This window comes from Theropithecus gelada, chromosome 10 (genome assembly GCF_003255815.1).
Source record: "Theropithecus gelada isolate Dixy chromosome 10, Tgel_1.0, whole genome shotgun sequence".
Lineage (NCBI taxonomy): Eukaryota > Metazoa > Chordata > Mammalia > Primates > Cercopithecidae > Theropithecus > Theropithecus gelada.
Window position 1 is genome coordinate 90,005,018 of NC_037678.1, and position 17,092 is coordinate 90,022,109.

Consider the following 17,092-nt stretch of genomic DNA (forward strand, 5'->3'; position numbering starts at 1 on the left):
CCCCGTTTCCTTTAACACTACCTTACCTAAATCCTCCATCCTCTTTGCTTATGTAGCCTCAACTTCCTGTCGTCTCTGTCTCTACTTGGAGTCCCCTCCAATTGGTTTCTATAGTATTAGCCAGCATGACTTTTTTGAAATTAATTTTTATATTTTTAACAAAGCAGCAAATGCATTAAAAAGTTAGTGATCAAAAGTTTGTAACCGAAAAAACAGTTCCTGCTTTATCCCTCCTCGCTTTTAACTATTAGGTTTTTTTTGTTTTTTTTTTTTTTTGGTATTTATGTCCACATTTCTAAATAATAAGCTTTTACTAATATCTTTAATTTATCAATCATATATGGGATTTATTAATCAGGATTTGATCCTTCTTTCCAACTGACTAACCAGTAAAACTATTGCATATTTTTGATGAATCAATAATTGATAGTTACCCTGTTTTAACTATGCAAACATAGTTTGTTGATAAGCCAAGTAAGTAAGCTATAATTGTTTCTCATATAACTTTTCTTTCTGGAGTTAACTGCATTCTTTTTTTCATTTGCTTTGTTTCTTTGATGTTTCTCTCTCATTCTTTCCACATCCTCTAACCTCACAATATAATTTTCCACACAAACCTTCCCAGTTTCTCTTTTCTCTTTTTAAATCTTGGAGCTCATTGTCTTCTTGCTACAATCTGGACTGATCACTCTAGTTCTGCTTCGCATACATTTTTCTTTGCTGTTTCCTTTGCCATCTTATAATGGATCTCTGTTTTCTTGATCTGTGTCCCCATAATTCTGAGAAAGGGTATATAATTTTTTGTCTCTTTTTCATGTGTGAACACATCTTTTTTTTGAGACAGAGTTTCGCTCTGTCACCGAGGCTGGAGTGCAGTGGTGCGATCTTGGCTCACTGCAACCTCCGCTTCCCAAGTTCAAGTGATTCTCATGCCTGAGCCTCCCGAGTAGCTGGGACTACAAGGCCTGCGCCATCACACCTAGCTAATTTTGCATTTTTAGTAGAGATGGGGTTTCACCATATTGGCCAGGCTGGTCTCAAACTCCTGGCCTCAAGTGATCTGCCTGCCTCTGCCTCCCAAAGTGCTGGGATTACAGGCATGAGCCACTGTGCCCGACCAGAACATGTCTTTATTGTATTCTCATATTCAATTACTAGTTGGCCTGGGTATAGAACCCCAGGTTTGATCATTACTCTCCCTCAGAATTTTGAAAGCGTCAGTCCCCTGTATTCTAGCAATTCCAATATTTCAGCTGAAAAGTCCTAATCTTTGATTATTACCTGTTTTCTTCTCTCCAGAAGGTCTTAGGACCTATCTCTAGTGTTCTGAAATTTTACAATGATGCACCTAGTGTGGCTTAAAAAAAAATTGATTAGGCTGATCACTCAGTAGGCTCTTAGTTTATGGAAACTCGTATTTGGTTCTGGGGCATTTTCTTTTTAGGAATTCCGTTTGCCTTTTAATTTTTTTTCTGTGTGTCTGGAATTCCTAATAGACATTCCAGACTACTTTTTATTATTTTATACTTTTTCTTAACTACTGTTGATCTCTTTATTTTCGACTTTTCAGGGAGAGGATCATTCATTTACTTATACAACTGTGGAGGAGGCAAAATTTTACCTATACTTTTTAGGGTTTGTGGCTGGGCCTCAGAATTAAATTGACATAAAACAGATTAGCCAAAGTAAAATGTACAGATTCTTACATGCACGTGGAAGCCCCCATAGAAAAATGGGGACCCAAAGTGGCAAAACCTAACTGGTTATATACTGAGTTGAACAAAAAGAGGCAACTATGGAAAAATAACTAAAATGTACAGGAAACCAGAGGAGGATAAGAGTTATTTAAACAAGGCCTGTTTGTATGGAATTATCTTGACCTTGACTCTCCATCTCTGGTGATAAGAATGGTTCTTTCCTCCTGCTATAGGGAGGGCATCTTCCACATGGCAGTTTTATCTCTTTCTTGCTTTCTTTTTCTTTTTTTTTGGAGACAGAGTCTTGCTCTGTCACACAAGCTAGAGTGCAGTGGCATGATCTTGGCTCACTCCTACCCCCGGCTCCTGAGTTTAAGCAATTCCCCTGTCTCAGCCTTCTGAGTAGCTGGGATTACAGGGGTGCACCACCATGCCCGGCTAATTTTTGTATTTTTAGTAGAGATGGGGTTTCACTATGTTGGCCACGCTGGTCTCGAACTCCTGACCTCAGGTGATCCGCCCACCTCTGCCTCCCAAAGTGCTGGGATTACAGGCGTGAGCCACCGTGCCCGGCCTATCTCTTTTTGTCAAAAAGAAAAGAGGAGGTCAGATCACCCTTCCTGCACCTGCAATTTTTCAAGTGTCTTTAGCTCAAAATAAATCTTATGCCAAAGTGGCATATTTTTTGGTGGTGTATTCCATTATCCTTCACATTCAACAGACACCTGCTGAGCCCCTACTTTGGTTGTGGAGGACAAAGCAAGTCCATCTTGGATGCTGATCTGCCATGTTGGATTCTGATTAACCCTTGGTCCATGAATACCTCTAAGATTTGTAGCTTATCTATTGTTCCTTGTGTAAGAGCTTGTCTTTACAGTCAATCCTGCCCTTAGATCCAACAACCTTGATGTTATTGTACTTCAGTTGTCCCACATATCCCTGCTAAAGCACCCCTTCCCTACGGTATAAAAGCCCTGGGTCTGAGGGGTGACTGCTCGGGGATCCACCATCTTGCCTGGCAGCCACCCAAGACACAGACATGGCTTCTGTTCTAAGTCCCTATTAAATGTTTCTTTCTAAGAAACCAGATTTGTCAGCCTCCTTTTTGGCCTCTGAGCTTCCTCAGACTTTGGGGCCAGTTTGTATAGCCCTGCCTGCCACGGGACGCTGAGCCAGCATTGCTCTGTGTGCTGAGTACTATATAAACAATGCCCTCAAGCAGTTCTAGCTTCCAGCAGAGAAACAGACAACAAAAACTAAGCAAATACATTATGTCTCCTATAATTTTTTTTTTTTTTTTTTTTTTTGTGATGGGGTTTTGCTATATTGCCAAAGCTGGTCTTGAACTTCTGGGCTCAAGTGAATCTCCCACCTCAGCCTCCTGAGTAGCTGGAGCTACTGGTGTGCACCACTGTGCCTGGCTGTAATCCAACTTTTTATTTTTTTTTTATTTTATTTTTTTTTTTTTTTGAGACGGAGTCTTGCTCTGTCACCCAGGCTGGAGTGCTGTGGCCGGGTCTCAGCTCACTGCAAGCTCCGCCTCCCGGGTTCCCGCCATTCTCCTGCCTCAGCCTCCCGAGTAGCTGGGACTACAGGCGCCCGCCACCTCGCCCGGCTAGTTTTTTGTATTTTTTAGTAGAGACAGGGTTTCACCGTGTTAGCCAGGATGGTCTCGATCTCCTGACCTCGTGATCCGCCCGTCTCGGCCTCCCAAAGTGCTGGGATTACAGGCTTGAGCCACCGCGCCCGGCCAATCCAACTTTTTAATTGCATTTTAATATTGGCTATTATAGAAAGCTCTTGTAAATTAGTTCCTTTTTATGGTATCGTATTCATTGATGAATACAATATTTTCTGATGGCTGAAGGTGTTCTAAGTTGTCTTACTCTTTCTTCTTGTACTGCTATAAGTTCCTTTGCGTGACTCATTTTTGTCTCTGTCTCAAGTTGGAGGCATTTGTCTAATGTCCCTTCTTATTGTACGGGCATCGATTTAAGAACCTTTCACGAACCTTCTGCAGCTTGAGGATAGGGGTAGGTGTTTGATAAGTTATGACTAGCTTTTTACTGGTGGTTGGTGTTGAAGTTGGGATTCTTAGCAACACACCACAGAACTGGAGCCAGTTCATGCTGAAAAGGAACTTTGGAAAGGATATTGGGAAACTCCTAGAATTAGGGGGATCATCAGGGAAACATAGTTACAGACAGTGCAGCCAGGAATGGCACCCCAAGTATCCTGCAGACCGCCACCAGGTACAGGCACTGTGGGGTCATGCTGGCAAAATAGGCTGTTCCTGCTGGGCCCCTGCCTCCGGTACCTCTGAGAGCAGGGAGTTTCTGAAGACCCCACATCAGAATGGCTTCCTGGAGCAGCCTGCTTATCACTCGCTTCCGAATCTAGTTTCACTTGGGGATGCCTAACTCAGGGCGTGTTGGTCACATTCCTTTGCCTTAGCTGCAGTTAAGTCTGGGAAAGAATTTCTGGCTTCTACTGTGGGGATATGTGGAGTTTTAAGGTGAGAAGTTCCCCAAATACAGGATGTTCACAAAATGCTGGGAAGACAAATACTATGACAAATGTCCACTAGAGACAGCAAGCCAGATTTTTTTAGTGGGAGGTACTGACATGCCAGCATCTGTCAATCAGTTCCCAGGAGAAGGGTCCTCTCTCCAGTCTCCCACAGGGATTGAGGATAGATGCCTGGCTGTAGGAATCCTGGGAACTAGACTGGGGAGGGGGTTTGGAGATGGTTGTTTAGAATAAGGGTTTCCATTGAATCCGGGGCCACATCCCCCTCCTCTGCTCCGGGCAAAGCAGAAACCTCAGGTTTCCTGAGTGAAGTGCAGGAAGTTGGGGTGGGTACCTGGGGGTCCAAGTGTTGCTTCTGCAGACTCAAACATCTCTCTATGTCCAGCCCACCCTTCACCCTGCCTCCACCCACCTGTAATTTATGTGTTATGTAGAGGGTGTCTATATTTTAAAACTCCCAATAAAAAAACTTAAATTCTGAGTCTCTATTGAGCTACCCCGGTAGACCACACTTGAAAAGTGTTGTCAGGCTGGGCGTGGTGGCTCACGCTTGTAATCCCAGCACTTTGGGAGGCCAAGGCACGTGGATCACTTGAGGTCAGGAGTTTGAGACCAGCCTGTCAACATGGTGAAACACCCTTCCTCTACTAAAAATGCAAAAATTAGCCAGGCATGGTGGTACATGCCTGTAATGTCAACTACTTGGGAGGCTGAGGCAGGAGAATCGCTTGAACCCAGGAAAGGGAGGTTGCAGTGAGCTGACCGAGTGAGACTCCATCTCAAAAAAAAAAAAAAAAAAAAAAAAATCAATGCTAGAGGAAAAGAATGTGTCCCTTGCAACCCCATAGGAGGAGGGCTTTGGAAGCCTGTGCCTGTTTTCCTTCAGACTTTGCCCCGTGCACTTCTTGTCTTTGCTAATTTTGTTTCATATCCTTTTGCTGTAATAAACCACAGATGTGACAATAACTATATGCTGAATCCTGTGAGTCCTCCCAGCAAATCACTGAACCTGGGGGTGGTCTTGGGGACCCTGGATGTGCTGTGCAGGCAAAGGCCACCCAGCTATGGAAGAATACTGTTAAAGTCCCACTCTGTATCTGTGATGCATAGAGGCTCAGGACCATCAAGTATACTTTTCAAAAGTTAAAAACATGAGTCAAATACAAGAATGAGCAAATGTCAAATATTTGTTCAACTTGTAAATGAGAAAACCAGCAGGATGGTAAAGCTGATTCAAAGAAGAAGAAAGGACCAGAGGTTATTTAGGCACTTGAGAAAAAAGTGTTAGAATAAGATTTCTGGTTAATGTTTTAGCGGGGATAAAGCCCTAAACTTAGGGTTATTATTTTTTAATGGACAGAATTATTTTTATTTTTATCCAACAAAAGTTTACAAGTTAACATGAAGCTTCACAAAATCCAAGCTTTTAATTAAAAGTAGGTGATGGTGCCTGGCTAACATAGCGAGATCCCGTCTCTACAAAAAATAAAAAAATCAGTGGGGTACAGTGGTGCATACCTGTAGTCCCAGCTACTTAGGAGACTAAAGTGGGAGATTGCTTGAGCCTGGGAGTTCAAGGCTACAGTGAACAATGATCACACCACTGTACTCCAGCCTGAGTGACAGAGCAAGACCCTGTCTCAAACAAAAAAAAAAAGAAAAAAAAAAAGAAAAAAATGTTGGCCAGGAGCACTGGCTCACACTTGTAATCCCAGCACTTTGGGAGGCCGAGGTGGGCTGATCACTTGAGGTCAGGAGTTTGAGACAAACCTGGCCAACATGGCAAAACCACATCTCTACTAAAAATACAAAAGTTAGCCGGGCATGGTGGCACGCGTCTGTAATCCCAGCTACTTGGGAGGCTGAGGCAGGAGGAACACTTGCACCCAGGAGGCGGAGGTTGCAGTGAGCTGAGATCACACCACTGCACTCCAGACTGGGCAAAAAAACGAGACTCCAACCAAAAAAAAAAAAAAAAAAAAAAAGAGTAGATGATGAGTCAAACAAAGGTACCCTAGTTCATTAAATTCCCTAATTAATTAAATAATTCTTGAGTGAGCCCATTAAACACAGTGCCCTAAGATGACATTGAAAGAACTCACTACCTTTTGCCTTAGGTCATTGGGAGGTCCCAGGACTCGGTTGGTTGCTCAGTGGCCGGGCCGGGCCTGCCCTTTAGTTGGTGCCTCGCCAAACACTGTAGGTGAATCAAGGTAACATCCAAGGTGAGGAGGTATTTTGAGTGGATTTTCTGGAAGGACACGTGTAGATGGGAACTAGGCACGTGGAGTTCACAGAGACTTTCTGGTGATTTCACATCAGAGGACCATCTGGCCATGTTTTTGGATTTTTCCATCTCAGATCCAGCATACTTCAAAGCAAACATGAGAATCTCCTGGACTAATCCATTTCCAGAGAAGAAAATCGCTCCCCAATTTGTGTGCTGATAGATTAGAGAAAAACGTTGAAATGGCTGATGTCAAAGAAGTGATGGAATTAAGGTGCTCCTAGCAATAGAAACTCACCCAGGTGGAATGAACCATGCTTTCTCGGGTGCTGTGCTCCAGCGGGTTTTAGCACTGGGCTTTCGACCCTCTGGGGAGCTCTGCTTTAATGCCTGAATTAGACTTTTAAGATTAATGATATGGCCTATTATCATTTCCAAAATGACAGATACGGCCCCATCATGTCTGTGTGGTTGTGAAAATATACTTAGATTGTTTGCTGCAAGATCGTTTTTTGAGTGCTCTTGTGTTATATTTACTCCTCACTGCAATCTTGAAGACAAGATATTATCCCCACTTTACAGATAAGAAGACTGAAGCTGAATCGGGCTAAGTCACATTTCCTAAGGTCATAAAAAAAAGGAAAAACACCAAAAAACAAAAAAACAGTGCACAAATAACACATTTCTTTTTTTTCTTTTTCTTTTTTTTTTTTAGATGGAGTCTCGCTCTGTTGCCCAGGCTGGAGTGCAGTGGCATGATCTCGGCTCACTGCAAGCTGCAACTCCTGGGTTCACACCATTCTCCTGCCTTGACAGGGTGTGGTGGCGGGCACCTGTAGTCCCAGCTACTTGGAAATAACACACTTCTTAAAAGTTTGAGTCATTTTGAGTTCCATGAACCAAAAAACATCCCAGCTGATTCAGACCTAAATGTTCATCAACAGAAAAAACTGTTTAGGGTAATTACAATACATATATTAGCCCTTAACATCTGCACATCTATTAATAGAGAAATACTGTAAATCCATGATACACTGTTAAGCCAAAAAATTGGCTTCTCACATTTATTCCTTTGGCAATATTACCTGAGCCCCAGGTACTGTGTTAGATGCTGAGGATTCAGTGGTAAGCATGAGAGACACAGGTAGAAGAACACAGCTTACCAGGCAAATACAGTCATTGAAAGTCGCCAGAAGATTATGAGAGAAAACCCACGGGACAAACATGAGAAAAACAGGGAGCAGGAACACCTACTTTTCTTGGTGCAGATAGAGAAGATCTGTCTGAGGAGGTGGCATTGAAGCTGAAAACCTAAAGGCAGGAGAGAAGCATGTTGTACAAAGAGTGGATGAAGGTAGAGGAACCTACCTGTTCCGGGTAGAGCAAGAGCAGATCCTGAAGTCCTGAGGTAGCAACCAATGACTATTTGAGGAATTTAAAGGTGGTCAGAGTCTGGATTGTTAAGACTTTATATTCTAAGAGAATCACTTTCATCTGTGCCTGGAGAATGGCTTGGAGAAGGACAAAGGGGAAGTAGGAAGACCAGTGAGGAAGGTGTTGTAGAAATCCAAATGGGAAAGAATGGTGGAGTGGATGATGCGGGAGGGGTGGAGAGAAGAGGGCACTTTGGGATAGGTTTTGGAGAGGGAGAAGATTTGCTGATGGACGAGATACTTAGGGAATGGGGAAGAGAGCAATCACAGGTCACTGCTGGCTCCAGGAAACAAGTGGAGCCACTTATTTAAGTGGGGATTTGCCAGGTGCGATGGCTCACGCCTGTAATCCCAGCACTTTGGGAGGCCACGGCAGGTGGATCACTTGAGGTCAGGAGTTTGAGAACAGCCTGGCCAACATGGTGAAACCCCGTCTCTACTAAAAATACAAAAATTAGCCAGGCATGGTGGCAGCACCTGTAATCCCAGCTACTCAGAAGTCTAAGGCAGGAGAATCACTTGAGCCTGCGAGGCGGAGGTTGCAGTGAGCCAGAACGAGCCACTGTACTCCAGTCTGGGTGACAGTGCAAGACTCTGTCTCCAAAAAAAAAAAAAAAAAAAAGAAAGGGTATGACTCTTATGGTGGAATATGGCATGGAGGGCTTCGGGGTTCATTGAACACCAACTGGTGAATTGCAGTTCAACTCTGGCACGAATCACCTGGAGTTAGAACAGATCCTGCAAGTTTAAGGGTATGTTTCCCAAAAAGATTGCCCTTATTTCAGGTGCCAACCACACTTGGGTGTCCCCAAACCGCTTGCACTTCAGAGCAACTGGCTACACAGTCAGGAGTATCCATGACCCCCTCAGGGTTGATAATGCACTGGGATGACATATGGAACTGAGGAAAGTGCTGTAATTATAATTTATAGTTTTATTATAAAAATTAGGACCAGCCAGATGAGATATGTTAGGCAAGGTCTGTGAGAGTACCAAACACAGAGCCTCTGTGCTTTCGCCCTGTGGAATCAGGGCCATCACCCTCCCAGCACATCAATGTGTTCAGCAACCAGGAAGTTCCATGTAGCTTCAGTGTCCAGAGTTTTTCCTGGGATTTTATCATGTAAGGATGACTGATTGAATCATTGGCCACAGGTTGAACTCAATCTCTGTCTTCTACCCCTCCCACAGGTTGGGCTGGCTCAGACATCCAGTCAGGATTGGTTTTTCCTGTGATCAGCTCCCAATCTGAATTGTCTTGTTAGTAAACTCAGGAATAATCAAGGAGCTCATGAATAACAAAGATACTCCTGTCTCTTGAGAAATTCCAAGAATTTTAAAAGCTCCATGCCAGAAACCCAGAATTAACAAAGTGCTGGGATTACAGGTAGTTTTGCTGTCTTTTAAAAAGTCCGCGGCTGGGCGTGGTGGCTCATGCCTGTAATCCCAGCACTTTGGGAGGCTGAGGCGGGCGGATCACCTGAGGTCGGGAGTTCCAGACCAGCCTGACCAACATGGAGAAACCTCATCTTTAATAAAAATACAAAATTAGCCGGGCGTGGCGGCGCATGCCTGTAATCCCAGTTACTCGGGAGGCTGAGACAGGAGAATTGCTTGAACCCACGAGGCAGAAGTTGCAGTGAGCCGAGATTGCACCATTGCACTCCAGCTTGGGCAAAAAGAGCAAAAAACAGTGTCTCAAAAAAAAAAAAAAAAAAAATTCCTCATTAATTCTCAGAATCCTACCTAGTTATTTTGTAGAATGTTCCTCAATTTATTTTTGTCTTATGTTTCATCATGATTGGATTCAAGTTATACATTATTTGGCAGAAATACCGCAAGATTGAGGTTGTGTCCTTCCCAGTGCAATATCAGGAGGCACATGATCTCTCGTTACTGGTTATGTTAACTTTGACAACGTTTTTAAGGCAATTTAGCATTCAGTATTTAACAAACAAGCATACTAGTTTGCAGTCTTTTCTGGGCAAGTGAGGGTTTCTTCTCCATTTCAATGCCTTTTTTACACCCACCAATGCTGTTAGTCACCTTCAAGGTGAAGACTGCTGAGATGGAATTATTTTTAGCAACGGTAATAATTTGTTGGGGTAATAGTTGTATAGCCCTTTGCTGCCATCTAAGCACTTTTACGTAGTTTGGTTTATTTAAATCTAACAACCCAGTGAGGGGGCCAATTATTAGTATTTGTATTAAATGAGAAATTAGAATTCTAGAATCACATACCTATTTATTATCATGACATGGCTAAGTCGAATTAATAGTGAGATAGTTAAATGGCTATTTTAGGCAGCAGATCCTTTTGTATGTGGTATCTGAGAAGCCACTGAGGCAGGAAGATAAGGGAAGAAGAATTTGGGATGATCCGCCTGCAGAGGAGTGGAAAAGAGGAAAGAGGAATACAATTAGAAATAGGATTCAGGCTGAATTCAAAGGCTTAGTGATGACGGGTTCTTAGGTTCGGGTACTTTGGAGAAAAAAGCCAGCGTAGAGACTGCCTTCGGGGCAGAGTGGGTTCTGGGCACTGGGTAGGGGCGGGGCCCGCGATGGCGGGATCAAAGGGCTCTGGCGGGACCCCGATGTGGGTGGGGCAGGGCCAAGCACCGGGACTGGGCTTTTCAATGACGGGCGGGGTTACGGTTGGGCAGCAGGTGGGCGTGGCATGCATGGGCGGAGTCAATCTATGAGTGGGTGGGCCTATCGCCAGGCCGAGAGTGGGCGTGGCCGACGTGGGGTGGGCAGCAGCCGACCGAGTCGGACCGGACCGTTGGGCTCGCTTCCGGGTGTCACCTCCAGAGGGCGCCGGCCGCGGAGCCGCCCTCAGAGTCGCGAGGCCGGACGCAGCGCGGCGCCGCCCCACTCGCCCCAGCCGCCGCCATGAAGGCCGTGGTGCAGCGCGTCACCCGGGCCAGCGTCACAGGTCAGTCGGGCGGGGCCGGGCCCGGGAGGAGCCGCCCCTGACCCCCGCGACCGGCTGTCCTGCGTGGGGGGTCTTCCTGCGCCATCCTCGGGGCCGCTGCGGCCCCTCCGCGAGCGTGGTCCCCTTCGCGAGCTCGGTCCCCGCAACCGCGAGTCCCCAGGGCCGGCTCCTGGGCAGCGCGGCGTTCGGAGAGCCCCGTGCACGTGCCCGGCCGGCCCCGGCGCGCCCCGGCTTCGGGCTCTCAGCAGCGGGTGCAGGACGAGCGCGCCTCATTCTCAGCACCTTTGTCCTGCGTGCGGGATGGCGGAGCCTCGGAGCATCCCGGTGGCCCGCTCTTCAGGGAGCGTTGATGAACCACGCGTAGAGCATTTCTGGAGCAGGCACTCCTCCCTTTTCACTGCTGTATTTTAAATGTTCAATTTTTGCCCATTTTTACGTATTCCAATTTTTATGGGGCTTGACTCAGGATGAAATGCACAGATGCGAAGGGTTGCTCCTTGGGCTGAGCTCTGACAGTTGCGTGCACGCACGTGACTGGAACCCAGGCTGGATGAAGGGCGCCCCGCGCCCAGAACGCCCCTCGCCCTCTGTCGCTGAACTCTGCGCCGAGGGAGCAGGATCTAAAGAATTCAAGATGAAAACATTTCTCTTTTTCACTCATTTTTTGTGGACCAAGCCACCCGACCCCTGGTCATCACTCGAGCACTCTAGTCTTGGTTGGGCATCAGAGGTCCAGATGATTAGTGTAGATAATGTAGTCGTTTTAAGAAAACCACGATACGAAAGATAATTTTTTTTTTTTTTTTTTTTTGAGACGGAGTCTTGCTCTGTCACCCAGGCTGGAGTGCAGTGGCCGGATCTCAGCTCACTGCAAGCTCCTCCTCTCGGGTTCACGCCATTCTCCTGCCTCAGCCTCCCGAGTAGCTGGGACTACAGGCACCCGCCACTTCGCCCGGCTAGTTTTTTTTTTGTATTTTTTAGTAGAGATGGGGTTTCACCGTATTAGCCAGGATGGTCTCGAGCTCCTGACCTCGTGATCCACCCGTCTCGGCCTCCCAAAGTGCTGGGATTACAGACTTGAGCCACCGCGCCCGGCCAACGAAAGATAATTTTTAAAAAACATTTAAATGACAAGCTTTATATTGTCTTTAGTCTTTTCTGTCTTTATTGGCAGAATTATATTGTTTCAGTTCAAATAATTTCAGATATCCTGTCCTTGGAGCCAGTCTGCACCAAATATGTGTTCTTGTGTCCACAAAAAGTATGAATTAAAAACAAAACAGGCCGGGGGCGGTGACTCACGCCTGTAATTCCAGCTCTTTGGGAGGCCATGGCGGGCAGATCACCTGAGGCCAGGAGTTGGAGACCAGCCTGGCCAACACAGAGAAACCCCATCTCTACTACAAATACAGAAATCAGCTGGGAGCGGTGGTGGGTGCCTGTAATCCCAGCTACTCGGGAGGCTGAGGCAGGAGAATTGCTTGAACCTGGGAGGCAGAGCTTGCAGTGAGCCGAGATTGTGCCACTAACCTCCAGCCTGCGCGGCAGAGCGAGACTCTGTCTCAAAAAACAACAAACCCCCAAAACAACAAAACAAAAACAACAAAAACCCCTAAAGAAACAACCAAACCCACCAAAACCATATATTTAAATCTGAGAGTCTATTTTTCAGCCCCGCCTAATGATTTCTAAGCTGTTCTGGTAACTGGTTTTGGAAATGGTCCTGGAATAATAGCGGATAGAGTAGCACTGGGATTTAGGAATTTTAAAGGGTTTACATCATTTCGGTAAATATTTAAATTCATGAAAACTGGGAAAATTCATAGATGAAAGATGTTTTGCATTATTGAGAGGAATCTTGCAGTCTGCTGCTGTGTGTGGTCATCACTGACAGATTTAAATTTTGATCTCTCTCCTGAACTCTCCATCCTGCTAATCTGGGATATTGAAAATGTATATTCTGTGAGATGTGCTGAATAGAGTTTGGGTTATTTTGGTTCATTATTTAAGTTATATGCTTTCAGTTAAAACAACCTAACCTACATGTTAAAAAAGATAAGGGTGTTAATTATGGGAAAGTGTAAATAATTCGGGAATTCTGGGTTGGGGAACTGTGAAATTATGTTAGAAGGGCCCTCCACTTATGCGGGCCTTCTAGTTGCATTGTAATGGAAAGGGATTTTCTGATTCCTTTAAAATGTGGCTGGTTTCACTGAAATGTGGCTGTGTTTGAATGGCATTTTATTTTAGGGATTCTAAAACGTTAACTTCCTGTTTTATGGTCAGAACAGCATAAAATATCAGGAGTCACACGTTTTATTTTATTTTAAAATAGTTGGCTGACTTCACCCTTATTTTTAAATTTATGTATTTATGGTTTGTTTGTTTTAGAGATGGGGGTCTTGCTCTGTCACCCAGGCTGGAGTGCAGTGGCACTATTAGAGCTTACTACTACCTCAAACTCTTGGGCTCAAGTGATCCTTTAGCATCAGCATCTTGAGTAGCTAGACTACAGGCATGTGCCACCACTATGTCCAGCTTAGGAGTCACACATTTTACTATGTGGTATATTCAATTTGTGTGATTGGTCAAACACATTTTTTTTAATAGTAACCCTTTAATATCATTTGATGCCCAGTCCATCAGATTTCTCCAATTGGCTAATTGGTTTTGTTTTTGTTTTGAGAGAGTCTTGCTCTGTTGCCCAGGCTGGAGTACAGTGGCGCCATCTCGAATCACTGCAGCCTCTGCCTCCTGGATTCAAGCAATTCTCATGCCTCTGCATCCTGAGTAGCTGGGCTTACAGGTGCACGCCACTGTGCCTGGCTAATTTTTTTTTGTATTTTTAGTGGAGACAGGGTTTTGCCATGTTGACTAGGCTGGTCTCAAACTCCTGGCTTCAAGTGATTTGCCTGCCTCGGCCTCCCAAAGTGCTGGGGTTACAGGCATGAGGCACCGCACCCAGCTTGATCAAACACATTTTGATGCCTTAGGTTGGGTATCGTGATAATCTAATTTTTAAAACTTTGTTATGGCACATTTCAAACATATTAACAGACGGAATAATGCAATAACCCCCATGTCCCATCACTCAGTGTCAGCAGCTAAAATCTGATGTCTGTAAACACAGTGTTGGAAGAGGATCTAAAATGTTTGGGTTTAAATAGGTTAACTTTAGAGGTTGTGAATTCTTAAGGAAGCGATCTCAGGGCTGATGCCACTAATAGGTAGGGAACTTGACCAAACATCTCAGGTCTTTTCCAGCCCTTTGATCTTTTGTTCAAAGTGGTGATTCTCAGATTTTTTCCCTTGGTGAGATCCATTTACTTGTAATAAAAAGTCCTTTTGAACCTCCTAGTCCTTCTGCTTGTCCCTGGAGGAGGGACGAAACTGCTCCAAAATAAGACAGCAGTTTCTGTGTCATATATAGCCTTTGGGCCATAATTTGTTTCATGTTAAGATAATTATAAAACTGTCAAAATTCTTTGACAGTGATTCTACTTTTGAGAATCTACTCTAAGCAGATAATCCTAACTGTAGAAAAGGTTTTAGTGTACAAAGATTTTCATTACACTGTTATTTATTGAAGTGAAAATTTTGAAAGAAGCCATATGTCCAGCAAAATGGGATGGTTAATCAGTCTGCTTGATGAGATGAATCTATTAAAAGGTGTTTAGGAAAAGGTTATGACATGAAAAAATTCTTATGCAATATTATTACCAAAATTTACATGCAACATTATTATAGTAGTTGGAAACAAATATGAATGAAAATGTATGAATAGATAAAATATTAAAAGGAAATCATTAAAATATTAAAGTACTTACCTTTGTTCTTTTTTTCGTGTTTCTCATATTTTCTAAAATGTATAATCCTTACTTTGATGGTAGATATAACTTCATGACCTTTATTTTTTGAAACATACTTTGGGAAAAATTTAGAAAGTATATCAGCATTGTAAGAAAGTAATGTTGATTTATTCAAAGAACAAATAAAGCCAAAGGCTTTTTCTGAAGCAATGCAAATGAGCAAACCAACCCCCAGTTGTTTACTACCTATGTCAGGATAGATTATTTCTATTTCAGCTTTTGAGGCAGTGGCTCAAAGGACAATAAGTCACACACACATAGTTCATTATAAGAAAAGCAGCACAGGAGAAAATATTTGAAAAATTTTAGCATAAAAATCAGAGAAATTAAGCATTATTGATATTTCAGGAATGGATTGATGTGCTCTCCTGGGGTCTGAATACCAGGTGGTCTCTTGCCATTACAACTGAAGAAAGAGGGAAGTTTCTCACCCTTTCTTTAGCAGTATAGTGCAACATGGCATAGTCTATGTTACTGTGTTATATGTTATATTTATAGCTATTATCCAGCAGAAGTGAGCAAACAACAAGAAAATGGCTGAGTTGACCCTTCTATTCCTGATTAGAACATTAGGTCAGTACAAGATGAAATAGTAAAACAACATAATCTATTAAGATTGGCAAATAATTGGCCAAAAAAAGTAGAAAATTATCAAGAGCACCACTTGAAATACAGATTTAGCTGGGTGTGATGGCGTGCATCCATAGTCCCAGCTACTGTGGATGCCAAGGCAGGGAGGATTGTTTGAGCCCAGGGGTTCTGGGCTATAGTGCACTGTGCTGACCTGCTGTCATACCAAAGTTCTGCGTCAATCTGGTGAGTTCCCAGGACCAGAGGACCACCAGGAGCCTAGTTTGGACATGGAGCAGGTCAGAACTCCTGTAATGATTAGTAGTGGGATTGCACCTGTAAATAGTCACTGCACTCCAGCTTGGACAACATAGAGAGATCCTGCCTCTTAAAAAGAAAAACGAATGGAAAAAAAAAATGATGGATTCTCCATCATAAAGATGCATCTTTTTTTTTGTTTTTTTGTTTTTTTGTTTTTTTTGAGACGGAGATTCACTCTTGTTGCCCAGGCTGGAAGGGTGGAGTTCTATGATGTGATCTTGGCTCACTGCAGTCTCCACCTTCCGGGTTCAAGTGATTCTCCTGCGTCAGCCTCCTGAGTAGCTGGGATTACAGGCATCCACCACCATGCCTGGCTAATTTATGTATTTTTATTAGAGACAGGATTTCACCATGTTCACCAAGCAGGTGTTGAACTCCTGACCTCATGTGACTGCCTGCCTCAGCCTCCCAAAGAGCTGGGATTACAGGCATAAACCACCATGCCCGGCCCATAATGATGCATCTTGCTACCATTTGAGATACTGTCTAATGGTAGTAGGGCATACATTTGGTTATAAATACATATGCAAATGTTAGGAGTATGTGCTTAGAGCCTTTTTTTTTTTTTTTTTTTAATGGACAAGATGTATGATTGAAAAAGGTTTGGAGATCATTGGCTTAGAATGTAACCACAGAACTAAAGTGGGAAATAATAGCAGTTTGATGAGTTGAAACTTAACACATAAATTGTGATTTTTATGTATTATGTATTTGTCCTCATAGTAAGTAGGAAAATCATTTGTTTTTATGACGTGAACATTTTCTACTTTGTGCTTCCTGTATACTGTATTACCATATTTGCTGATTTTCCACAAAAGGCAGGAATATCCTTTCTGAGAATTAATATAGCTGATCTGGCCTCTCTAGGGGAGGAAAACAGTTCTGTTTTTACAGATGGGCAAACTTGACCATAGAAAGTTTTGGGTGTCTTACCCAAGGTAACATAGATGAAATATGGCCCTAAGATCCTGCTGAATGGTTGTTCACTTTACAGCTCCCATTCATTCCAGAGATAAAATCAGAATGGATGGAAATTATTATCGTCTCATTGCATTTATGTAACTCTTTTCATTTTTGAATACGTGCTGACTTTAACCAAAGAAGTTATAAGAAGTGTGTATGATATTTAAAATACTCCTATGGTTACCTAAATGTGCTTCATGCCCTTGTTTGGTTCTGAGTTCTTCTCTCCCTTTTGGTTCCTTTCTAGTTGGAGGAGAGCAGATTAGTGCCATTGGAAGGGGCATATGTGTGTTGCTGGGTATTTCCCTGGAGGATACGCAGAAGGAACTGGAGCACATGTAAGATGCATTTCTGTCATCGCTGTTTGAATGGGCTACATGGTGGTGGTTATGCTGGGAACTTCCATAGTACTTTGTGCCTGTGAAGTGAGCCCTTGTCACTTTTAACCATTGTTCCATTGGATGTAGTATGGTTATTTCCGTGTTCCAGAGGAGGAGACTGAGGAAGAATGATCTGGGAGACCTCGACACTAAGTCGGCCTCAGAGCA

At 43.7% G+C, this 17,092-nt stretch overlaps 1 protein-coding gene across 2 annotated transcripts in view; it reads left to right on the plus strand.

Annotated features, from left to right (window-relative positions):
- Positions 1-10,604: 10,604 nt before the first annotated feature.
- The window catches only part of DTD1 (D-tyrosyl-tRNA deacylase 1), a 191,579-nt gene continuing 185,091 nt past the window's right edge, over positions 10,605-17,092 (plus strand). For both annotated transcript variants that reach the window (XM_025400276.1, XM_025400275.1), the window contains exons 1-2: positions 10,605-10,821; positions 16,792-16,882. In XM_025400276.1, the coding sequence (XP_025256061.1) occupies positions 10,779-10,821; positions 16,792-16,882 (134 nt within the window). In that variant the 5' untranslated portion in view covers positions 10,605-10,778. The remainder of the gene's footprint in view (positions 10,822-16,791; positions 16,883-17,092) is intronic.